The sequence below is a fragment of the Rosa rugosa genome, chromosome 2 (genome assembly GCF_958449725.1).
Source record: "Rosa rugosa chromosome 2, drRosRugo1.1, whole genome shotgun sequence".
Lineage (NCBI taxonomy): Eukaryota > Viridiplantae > Streptophyta > Magnoliopsida > Rosales > Rosaceae > Rosa > Rosa rugosa.
The window spans coordinates 27021830-27034296 of record NC_084821.1 but is presented as its reverse complement, the minus strand read 5'-3'; the positions used below and the strand labels follow the sequence as shown (position 1 = coordinate 27034296).

General features: G+C 42.7%; 1 protein-coding gene across 1 annotated transcript; it reads right to left on the bottom strand.

Annotated features, from left to right (window-relative positions):
* Positions 1–1183: 1183 nt before the first annotated feature.
* On the bottom strand, positions 1184–6419 carry LOC133731755 (sulfite reductase [ferredoxin], chloroplastic). The gene is made up of 8 exons (XM_062159164.1): positions 6067–6419; positions 4550–5326; positions 4170–4469; positions 3894–4091; positions 2308–2442; positions 2092–2208; positions 1826–1984; positions 1184–1673 (listed from the first exon to the last, which is right to left on the bottom strand). The coding sequence occupies exons 1-8, from the start codon at positions 6262–6264 to the stop codon at positions 1467–1469; spliced, it is 2091 nt and encodes a 696-aa protein (XP_062015148.1). The 5' UTR covers positions 6265–6419; the 3' UTR covers positions 1184–1466.
* Positions 6420–12467: the final 6048 nt, after the last annotated feature.

Here is a 12467-nt window from a genome sequence, read left to right as displayed (position 1 = left end):
TGAGATTCAACATCAACAAGCAAGATGCAAAACAACAAAAACATTACAAAATAGAAATCAGTCAACTTAGAACATGAATTGAATGAATCCAAGAGCTTCTAACTAAAATTAAAACAAAAATTAACCAAAAGGAAAGACTCACCGGCCGTAGACACGATTTGAATAACAGATTAACACTTTCTGTGTTTGATTCTTGGATAGTTTGGGCTTCGAAGGAGAGATCGAGTCAACGAGAGGACAGAGGTGGAGAGGGTTTGAGTCTGAGAGAGATTCGAGCCTTCGAGGGAGAGATCGAGTCAACGAGACTACGAGAGGTGGAGAGGGTTTGAGTCTGAGAGAGATTCCAGCCTTCGAGGGAGAGATCGATTCAACTGGAGAGGGTTTCTGGGTTTGAGGTGGAGACTGGAGAGGGTTTCTCAGAGAGATTCGAGCGGAGCCTTCGAGGCCTCGAGGGAGTGAGGCTGTGAGGGACTGAATGTCTGAATGAGTGAATGATGTTTCACCCTTAGGGTTTGGAAACTTTTAGTTTAATCCAACGGTTATAATTTAATATGTAATAAAACTATTAATAATAAACGGTTCAGATCAATAGATATAAAAAATACATAAATAATTAAATAATATATATTATATACTGTTCGGTACGGTATACCGTATTTTTCTAAAAATCAATACCAGTACCGTATCGTAATCTCTCTCTCGGTTCGGTATTACCGTACCGATAGTTCGGCTACCGAATTTGTCGGCTACCGAATTCTTTGGCTCGGCTCGAAACCGGCTGGCTGGTTTGACTCGGCTGAAAATGCCAGCCCTAGCCCCGCGCCCCAAGATCGTGGGCACATTGATCACTTCACTCCAGAAACCCTTACCATGTCGAATGTTTTAGCTAGATGAAGTTGCTTCTTACCATCTCCACCTCATAAGAGTATGCAGAACTCTATCTACTTATCAAATCCAGGTAACAGCAATCAGTCTATATACAGCCAAGTATGTTAACTTATCATGGGAGTTATTAACAAGAGCTGCACATGATCCTCCATGTTTGAATAGAGCAGTGTTACAGCTCAGCAAAAGCTCATATTGGAAGCATGAAAGCTGCCTCACAAGAAGGCATTGAACAACAAAAGGAGGTGGAGATCTTAAAACATCTATAAATAATGAGTCAAAAACATTTTGCTCTAAATAACCGAGAAAAACTGGGTTATTTTATTAAACAATAATAAACAAGGTAACTCAAGTTCAAACCGAACATAGGATACACAATCCAAGCTACTCATACAAACTCAACATTCAAGAAGAATAAAAGCAAGCAAAACTTGATGCAAAATACGACCGAATCCAGTATCCCATTTGTTCCTGCTGTTACCGAATAGTAACAGCTTGGTGAGAACAGAGACCTTGTTCCTCATTCACCCGAGCTACTTGCTCGGAAGCAACGACATTGCAAAACAGTTTCCATGGCGTACTCATTCACTTTTCCCATTTTGCTGGGAAGCAACAAAATTGCGGATGACTTCCATGGCTAACTGATGAGCACTCTTGCCCTGCAACTTTGCAAGTTCATCAACTGCTTCATACGTCTCCTTATCAGCAAAAAGCTTCAGGTTGTAACGTGTTGGTGCCACCTCTGGACCTTCCCATTTGTCAACCAACTCTTGAAGTTTCTCAAATCCCTGTCACATAATACATATTAGATCCACGACCACTAACTTTCCGCTGACCCAAAAAACTCTTCCTACGTACCATGCTGAGGCCAATTTTAAGATGAAACCGACTTAATTGAGAAAACCCAAATAACACATTAGAATCTTGCTTCACCACTTACCATACGTATTGTGAAGTCGCCGAATGATTCTTTAGCTTGTCGCTTGCGTTTCCAATGATAAAATAAAGGTTCAAAAACTTTTTCCAGGTCTTGAACCTTGACCTTGTTCATGAAGGTTTTTGCTATTGAGGTTTGATTGGGTGTTCCTCCAAGCCATATCTATATGTACAGAAAGTGTAAAAAGAATAAGAGGTTCGTTGCTTTCTTAGAAATCTGCATTTGAGCATGATGAAAATTCTGGCAGATGAGCCTAGAATTTGAAATACCTGATAGCTGTTGGGACCATCACCCACTAGTCCAAGTTCAGCCATGTATGGCCTAGCACAACCGTTGGGGCAGCCAGTCACCCTTATAACAACAGATTCATTGTACTTTAGACCAACCTGAAATCCAAAAATGTTACTAATTATATCCGGACTGATTCCTTATCCACACAAAATTTTAAATTCCCATACTTATTACTGCTTTTTAATTTCCCATACCTTCTCAAATACCGCTCGAACTCGCTTAAGAATGTCAGGTATTCCCCGTTCAGCTTCAGTTATTGCCAATGGGCATAGAGGGAAGGCTGGACATGCCATCGCAGTTTGGTTAAGGGGGTCTACATACCTAGGATGCTGCCAGAATCAGAATTGATCAATACTACAACAAGTACAAAAGATCACCAAGAATAATAGATATGCCCAAGCTCAAGTAATTAAGAACAGATAAAGGAAAACATGATCAAACAGATAGTTGTCTGCACAACTCATACAAACAGATAAAGTTGGTCTTAGACAAGAAACAAGAACATTTGGAAGAATGAAAAAGGTAAGGAAACCAAAGAAATTGTAGAAGATCCCTTGAGATCACGTGGAGGCTTACATGATTTCCGCCACTAGATCCTACAAGAAAATCATTTGCAGAGCAGACCCTACACTAGACTACTCAACAACACTGATGCACAAAGTTAGATGAATGTGCCCTTAATGTTTTTAGGGGATTTTACATATCGACAGGATGGGATAATTATGTCTATTGGTAAAATATTGGACTGAGAACTAGGAAAGACCAGCAGAGAACACAACCAATGACCTCAACTCTCATTTAAATTCTGTCATTGGCGCACAGAAGATTCCAAATTTCTTTCCATCATTAAAAAGGACAATAAGCTCCATTCTGTTGAACTAGTATACATTTCATCTTCTGGGGGCAAAAAACGGAGGTTATTTCTTTGGTCTGGAAAAGAAGAGAATCATGATTTGGAAAGGTTGTTCCCATTCCTTTTTTTTTTTATTATTAAATAAAATTAAACAGAATCAGTATTACGAAACAAGGGCAAGAACTCCCCTCTGAAAACTAGAGAACTTGACATGAACGAGATACCTAAATGAGACACAGAGAGAAAGACTAAAACCCTACAGCTTAAAGAGATGGAATGGAAAGATTAATCCAAATCATAACATAATGGAAACAACATAAAAAGGAGGTTTTTCTATTACTTTCCTGGTTTTCACGGCAATCACAAAACAAATTTAGCATGCTAGCTTTTAAACTAAGATGTTATGCACCCCTTGTAATTTAATACAGTACTTAGCTTAATACAATGAGCAAGATGGATTTCTGAACCGGTCACAATTTGATAGGAAAATCCAAATTTACTTTACATATCTCTCTGTTACGTTGTTTTTGCATAAAAACAAAAATTACTAAAACAATTATATAATTTGTCACGCTCCCTCGATGAGATGACTAGTTTATCAGGAAAAGTCTACAGTACATTAACGTATCATTACATCAATGGTATACCAACTCCTTACAACAGTAGACCAGTTCCCACCTAGTCTACCAATACATGGAGTGAGTCTACCACTATATCCAACTAGTCTACTCGATGCATAGATACATTAATGTACATAGACGAACCCAATTTATATTACTCTCATACAAACAACAGCATGATATTCAATTCTACTGATTTGAAAAAAAAAATTGGTAGTAAAATGCACTTCACAAGATAGGAAGTGATTAGCTAGCAGCCACAATTCATATAGATCTGTGATGAAGAGGAAGTACAAAGAAGACTTACCAGCAGACCGGCCTGTGCAAGAGTTGTTGTGATGGGACGTTTCCATGCATTGCGAATATCACACAATATAATATTCTGGTTGGGTGTGAGCCTTATACTCAAATTATACTTTGATATAACCTCTCGTAATGCCTTCTTCATCTTTCCCCCAATACGCCCATTATCAACATGAAGCCCACAGAATAAACTGCCATCACCCTACCAATTTACACTATAAACAGTCAAAAAATGAAGCTGTGATAAGGCACTGAAGATGGGAAAAGAGAGTTAACAAACCTGTTCGTGCCATCCCAAGTAACTTTTAAACTCCCACTCTGGCAACTTGCGGAATGGCTCAAATTTCTTTTGGTAATAATTGTCTTCAAGTTCTCTTCTAAACTTTTCAATCCCCCAGTCACTTATCAAATATTTCATTCTACTATACTTACGATCATCTCTTCTGCCGTGATCTCGTTGAACTTCTACAATAGACTTAATTGCTTTTAGAATATCCTCTTTGGGAACATAACCCAATGGTTCCGCCAGACGGGCAAATGTGGACTCCAACCTATGTGTCCTTCCCATACCACCACCAACCTGCAATGGAAATTATAAGAAATAATGTTTGTGGAGAAATGAGCTCTACAATAAATCCTACAAACATATCTTCATCTTACATATATGTTGAACCCTTGAGGCTCCCCATTATCATCAGTAACAACCACAACACCAATATCATTTGTCAGAATATCCACCGAGTTATCTGTTGGCACAGTGACTGCAATTTTGAACTTCCTGGGCAAGAACTGAGTTCCATAGATGGGCTCGGGGGAATCAGTGAAGGTTTTTCCATTAGAGTTATCATTTCTGGCCTTGGTTACTTCAGGAGGTTCTGCTGTCAGGAACTGCTCTCCATCCACCCATACATCATAGTAAAAACCAGACTGAGGAGTCAGCAGGGCCGCAATGTTCTCTGCTGTCTTTTGTGCGAAAAGGTAATCTTTTCTTAGTAGTGGAGCAGCAGGAGCAAGGACGTTCCTATTAAGATCACCACAGGCACCAAGAGTTGAACCCATGCTTCTAATGATGCTACCCATTACTGTCTTAAGGTCCTTCTTCAGAACACCATGGAGCTGAAATGTTTGTCTGGTGGTCAAACGGAGGGTCCCAATTCCAAACTGATCGGCAAGATCATCCATGGTCAAGTATAGTTGGTTTGACACTTTCCCACAAGGATTCTTGGTACGAAGCATAAACGAGTAAGACCTTCCACCACGTTCATCTCGGTTGTACTGTTGGTAGCTCCCATGAAACTTGATGAGTTGGGTAGCAGCTTCGTTTATATTGGGGGCATCTGTCAAAATCTCTTCATTAAGCGGGTATCTAATGAAGTTGCTCTGTTCTTTGAATATTTCAACCTTGCTACGCTTTGTCGCAGTCTCAGGCTTTGCGGGCTGCAATATACATAAACAATGAAAACAAGGACTTTCCACACCAAAAGCTAACAATAAATACTCAAGCTAGCATTCATTATTTTTCTGATCAATGAGCACAATTAAGAGCCTTCTTTTGCTATCTTATAAGCGCAATGACAATTACATGATTAATCGAGGCACTTTATGTCAAAGTTGGATGCAAGAAAAGAGTTCAATCTTTTAGGAGCTAATCATTTAAAGAAGCAAATGAATCCCTTTAGCAAAAACAAGCATGTACAGGGCAGAAAATCAGTAAGCAAAAAATTAGACATCCTTTTCCTCTATTGCACATGAAGAAAGATTTCAGAAAATAATATGCATAAAACCCAAACAGAACAAGCAAAAAGAAAAATCTGTAAAATCTTGAATTTTAACCGAGGTTAATAATTAATTAACCCTCCCATTCGTCAGTGAGAAAAGAAAAGAAATATGCAGAAACTCGTCGCTCATATTTGAAAATCAAGAGAAAGCAACACCGTGAAAATGACAGTAACAGAACCCAGTCTAAACCCTTCACCACAATCTAAACCAGAAATTACTACAAACCAGAGCCAATATCCCCAAACAAAACAAACAAAAAAAGTTAATCAAACTTTGCGAGCATTTTGAGTGAATCTCTCAGGAAACCGAATAACTTATAATCATGTTTGCGTTTCCATACCCTATGAACAGTGCATTAACCTAAAATCACAGAGAGAAACCAGAGGTCAAAATCGCACCGTAGAGACGGCTCGAATGAGAGAGGAGCTCCGAGACGAAGCGTTGAAGAGAGTGACGTGTCTTCCTCCGGCGGTGAGAGCGAGCGAGTTTGCTGACCTCAGCCCCTGGTACCTTCCAATCTCCACCTTGGGCTCCCGGAGCACCGCCGTCGTCGCAGCTCCGAACGCCGCCGCCGCCGTCGTAGTCGTCGTCGTCATAGCAAATCAAAACGCCGCCGTATTGTTCGTGGCTTTCAGAAGACGAACTGAGAGAGAGAGAGAGAGAGAGAGAATCAGAGGAAAAGGGAAAGAGGGGAGATGAGCTGCGTTGTGAGTGAGTGAGAGGGATTTGAGTGGTGAAGAAGAGAAAGTAAACAACGCCTTTTGTTTCTTTTATTTATGATGTTTTGAATATTTGTCGTAAGGGCTAACGTGAGCTGTCACGTGCCCTCCACGGGTGTACGTTTCTATTTAAAAGACTGTGCACCAACCCTGAACGGCGCCACACGCGGACAGGTAGAGCGCGTGGAGTTTATCTTTGAATACCTGGGGACTGGTACATCGAACCTGGACTTGATTGGGGTCACTTTTTTTTTACCGTGGTCCACTGAGGCTGCGTTTATTTAAAAAATGAAAATTAAAAAAATAGATGCCAAAGCCAAGCGCAGATTGAGTTGCACAATACTTGTGTTTTGGTCAATGACTCAATCATGTCACGCAGAGAATCAAATGTACCAGAAACTTCACACTAGAGATACCAAATTCCTTTCACATTATGTTGTTATTAAATAATTTTTGCGATTATAAACTAAGAAATTGCTTGAGAAATAACACAGGACGGCTCCTTTATTCTTTTACATGGTTCATGCTTCAAAATTATTTGAGATAATTATCAATCTCAATGTAGAAGAGTTGAAAAGATGTGTACATTCATTAAAATTATATAGGTCAAAACTAACTGAGACTCAAATCAAACTGCTTTTATCCTTAACCTTAAGGAGTTAAAGGATAATGTTCAATATGTTTAAGGATATCTCTATTTGTGTTTGGCCCAAACTCTAGATTACTTGACCTAGTGGTAATAGGGTTAAATTAGAAGGATCTAGATTCCTATTCAATGTACGATTACTTTCCTTGTACGATTGAGATTCTATGCATTGTAATCCTCTATATAAAGAGGCCCCTATTATCAATGAGAATACACAGCAAATTCCTCTCAAATTCAGTTTCTCTACAACACGTTATCAGCACGAAGCCCTAACCCTGAAAACCCTAATTTCGTAACCTTCAAAATCCTGCAACCACCGCCCCACATATCGAAACCCTATTCCCAAGGAGCCCAGAACCGGCGGCGGAACCACCGGAACCGGCCGGAAAACCCCTGAACCGGCCATCGGAAAAATCGGACCGGCCCCTGCCCTGTGCCTGCCCCTGCAAGCCCTGCCGAGCAGCTGCCGAGATCTGCCGAGCCCTGTGCCTACATCTGCCGAGACCTGCCGACAGCCCCTGCAAGCCTCCTGCCGAGACCTGCCGACACCTGCCGAACCCTGTGCCTGCCCCTGTCGACATCTGCCGAAAGCTCCGCATAGCCCCTGCGACACCTGCCGAGACCTGCCGAGCACCTGTCGAGACCTGCGCACCCCTGTGCCTGCATCTGCCGACAACTGCCTAGCACCTGCCGAGCAACTGCCTGCCAGCCCTGCACAGCTCCTGCACAGCCTCCGCACACCTCCTGCACAACAACCCTGCCTAGCTCCGGCCACCAGTTTCCGGCCACTTTTCCGGCGACCTCCGGCAACCTTTTTCCGGCCACCTCCGTCATCTTTTCCGGTCAAGATTTCCGGCTATTTTTCAAGGTAAACTTTTCTAAAAGTTCCCGTTTTTGAAGTTTTTCAATTTCTTCTTCTTTTCTCGGGGACTTCCAACATCCCTTATTCTACCCCCCTTTCTTCTTCATAGGGGAGACCAAAAGCCAAACTGTGGGGGTTCGTGCTCACTCCGAGCTTAGAGCTTGTAGAGTCCTCCAAACTTAGAGTTTGTTGAGAAGAAAACGATCGACCACTTACATCGTCATTTCAATCTAATCCAAAAACCCCTCTTGGAATCGGATTTTCTTGGAAGCGACTACGCTCAGAAAATCCCTAATTTCTTGGAAGCGACTACGCTCAGAAATTTTATAGTTTTTCGTGGTAGCCTTTTTCGCTCCGAAACTAACCCTATTTTCTTGTTGTTTTTCAGGATGAGTAATCTGAACAAGTTGAGCTTCGCTCCACTAGAGACAACAGGCGCAGGATACCACAAGTGGGTCTGTGATGTGCGCCAGCATCTTAAGGCTGATGGGATCCTGAGTACGATCCAAGAGCCAAGTCAGGACGTGCGTACTCCTCAACAAGCTGCTGCTTTTGAAGCAAATAGAGCTACGAGAGAGGCGAATGAAGCTAAAGCCATCATTCTCATGACAAGGCACATGAATGACGCGCTCCAAAATGAGTACCTCAATGAGGAAGACCCAAGAAAGCTATGGGTAGAACTCGAGCAGTGTTTTGGCAACGTCCGTGATTCCCTGCTTCCAGACTTAGAAGTGAGATGGTCTAGCCTCCGCTTCTGTGATTTCAAGTCTGTACTTGACCACAATTCAGAAGCACTTCGTATCAGTCTATGATGGAATTCTGTGGACAGAACATCACTGATACGATGTTGATCGAGAAAACTCTCTCCACCTTCCCCGTCTCTGCATTGATGATAGCCAAAAACTATCGGATTGATGTCAATGCCAGACGCATCACAAGATTTCATGAGCTAATTGGTGCCTTGAACGTAGCTGAAAAGCACGACAACATACTTGTGAAGAACTATAACTCCAGACCCGTGGGAACCAAGTCAATTCCGGAGTCTAATTATAGTCGTGCCTCCAAGGGAGGACGCAAGGAGCGAAACCCTAAGAGTAGGGATAATTCTGGACGTTCTGGTCCATATTCTCGCCCTAAAGAGGAAGGAAATCGCCAAGATAGGCGTGCACGGAACCGTGGAGGTAAACGTGTGAAGAGAGAGAGAGGCCAAGCCTCCGGTTATGGTGGTAACGCCACCAAAGGCAATAACCATCTACAAAAAGCTCCCAGAGCGCCTCGATCAAGGGAACCTGACCATAATGATGCTTGTCTCAGATGTGGATCAAGTGGACATTGGGCAAAGAAGTGTACTGCATCCCAGAACGTTGCAAACGCATACAAGATGTATCGTGAAGCAATGGAGGCAAATTACATGGAACAAGAAGATCAAGATGGAGATCTCGATCTAAGGGTGGAAGACTACAAGGATCAAGACCCAGAAACTAGCGATTTTGATTAAGTCTTTTTATTTCTAAGAGATGTAGGCAATTGCCATATTATTTTTATAGTAGATGTCAATGCTATTAGTCTTTCTTCAAAGTAGGCGTACTCAATGTGAGTGTGATGTCTAGGAAGGTTTTGAGATAAGTGGTACTTAAGTGAGCCTCGCTCCACCGACATCTCTCTACTCACCTGGTCACATTTACATTGGAATTACCGAAAGGAGTTAGACGACTACCATTGTTTTGCATTAACTAGTTTATTGGATTAGATTTTCTTTGGTTAAAGAAACGATGATGTAATTCCGTTTGGCTTATTAATAAAAGTTGAGTTCTTTTCTTTATGACTCCTTTTTAATTACGAGCTTTTCTTTTAGGAATGGATGAACTTCAATGTCTTGCGGATAGTGCGACTACGCACACCATTCTACGACATAGGCAATTATTCTTGGAGATGTTGCCTACATATTCATCTGTGACTACGATGGCTGGGCCATCAGGTTTAGTTCAAGGACATGGAATGGCCCAATTCCTTTTGCCTAATGGCACCTTGATTAAAGTCACTGAAGCTCTCTACACTCCTAAGGCAAATCGAACCTTATTGAGCTTTAAAGATATTAGAGCCAACGGATTCCATGCGGAAACGCATAGTGAGAACGGAATAGAATTCCTTTGCATTACCTCTAATGATTGCGGAAGAAAGCGCATCTTAGAGAAGCTTATGTGTCAATCTAGTGGACTTTATGTCACTACAATTCGACCAATTGAATCCAATAATGTCATAAGAGAAGATCTCTTGGATTCAGACACATATTGGCTTTGGCATGACCGACTAGGACAACCTGGTCGTGATATGATGCTCCGTATACTAAAGACTTCACACGGACATCCATTCTTCAGAGTGAGAAGAAGCAAGAATCGAAAATTGATTCCAGGACTTAGCAAGACCGCAACAATTGTAGCATCCGGAGCTGCAGCCGTCTTGGGGCGCCATAGGGCCGCCCAAGTCCCATGTGATGACGCCATTAATGGCGCCAACCATGAGCATGACGCCATGGTTGTTCCTCCTAGTGGCCATGACGCCACACACACCAATTTCCATGGCTCTAACGCCATAATGGGAGATGTAGTCACACACTTTGCTTCTAATAGTGCTACAGACGCTCAGGCCCAACCAAAATTCTCATTGGTTGCTTCTAAGGCCCCTCGCTCTTTCTGCAAAGCCTGTTCCTTCGGGAAATTAGGACCGAGACCGTCCTACGCAAAGGATCCCAAAATACTCATTTCGTTCTTACAGAGAATTCAAAGGGGATATCTGTGGACCCATTCAACCACCATGCGGACCTTTTAAATACTTTATGGTTTTGGTTGATGCGTCGACACGCTGGTCACATGTCGCGCTACTGTCCACTCGAAATGCTGCTTATGCTAAACTCCTCGCCCAGATTATCCGTCTACGGGCTCACTACCCTGACCATCCTATTAAGTCAATTCGACTTGATAATGCTGGGGAGTTTACATCGAAAACATTCGATGACTATTGCATGTCACTGGGGATTGATGTAGAGCATCCAGTTCCCCATGTTCATACCCAAAATGGTCTCGCAGAAGCCGCTATCAAACTACTACAGATGATAGCACGGACATTGGTTATGCGCACCAATCTCCCTGTTTCTGCTTGGGGATATGCAATATTGCATGCAGCGACGCTAATTCCTCTACGACCCACTGCCACCCAATCTTACTCTGCGTTACAGCTAGTGACTGGGTACGAGCCTGATATCTCGCACTTACGCATTTTTGGGTGTGCCATTTATGTGCCTATTACGCCGCCACAGCGTACTAAGATGGGTCCACAACGACGAATGGGCATTTATGTTAGATATGAATCTCCAACGATCGTCCGCTACCTTGAACCCTTGACAGGCGATCTCTTTACCGCTAGATTTGCGGATTGTCACTTTGATGAGACAGTCTTCCCATCGTTAGGAGAAGATAAGAACACATCTGTTCAACAGGAACGACAGGAATTGTCGTGGTCTGTCCCCACTGTCTCATCTCGATCCCCGTACCGCACAGTCCGAACTTGAAGTGCGAAGAATAATCGAGCTCCAGAACGTAGCAGACACTCTGCCTGATGCGTTTTCTGATGTTGCGAAAGTGACGAGATCACACATACCTGCTGCAAACGTGCCTGCAAGGATCGATGTCCCAAATACTGGACATCACGCCTCTCCTGTGACACCAGGAGATGGCGCCATTGCCCAACATGGCAATGATGTGGCATCTATGGCCGCAGGTCCCGTAAGAAAGCGCGGTAGACCGATTGGTTCGAAGGATACTCGCCCTAGAAAGAGAGCGAACGAGGCACAAACAAATCCTTTGATCATCGATACTCAAAATCCGTCTCATGAGAATGTTCCGGATTATGGTTATGTCCAAGAGACATCATTGGGGGACGCCTCAATGTCAGAACCTATCCCTGAGAACGTAGAGATCTCTGTTAATTACACTAGTGTACATGGGACATGGGAAAGAAACTTCATCATCATTGATGATGGATTCACGTATTCAGTGGCACGTGAGATTATTGAGACCGATGACATCGAACCACGCTCCGTTGATGAATGCCAACGTAGAGCCGATTGGCCAAAGTGGAAAGATGCGATCCAGGCAGAACTTGATTCTCTAGCGAAAAGAAAGGTATTCGGACCGGTTGTGCCAATACCGCCCAACACCAAACCAGTTGGTCACAAATGGGTATTTGTTAGAAAGCGTAATGAGAAAAACGAGATTGTAAGGTACAAAGCTCGCCTTATGGCGCAAGGTTTCTCACAACGCCCTGGAATCGACTACGAGGAGACCTATTCTCCCGTAATGGACGTCATAACGTTCCGCTACCTTGTCAGTTTGGTAGTTTCCGAAAAACTGAACATGCAGCTTATGGATGTGGTTACTGCGTATCTATATGGGGATCTAGATACAGAGATATACATGAAGATTCCAGACGGAATTCAGTTACCCAAATCAAGTGGCTCTAAACCACGGAGCGCGTTTGCGATTAGATTGAAACGCTCACTATATGGATTGAAAC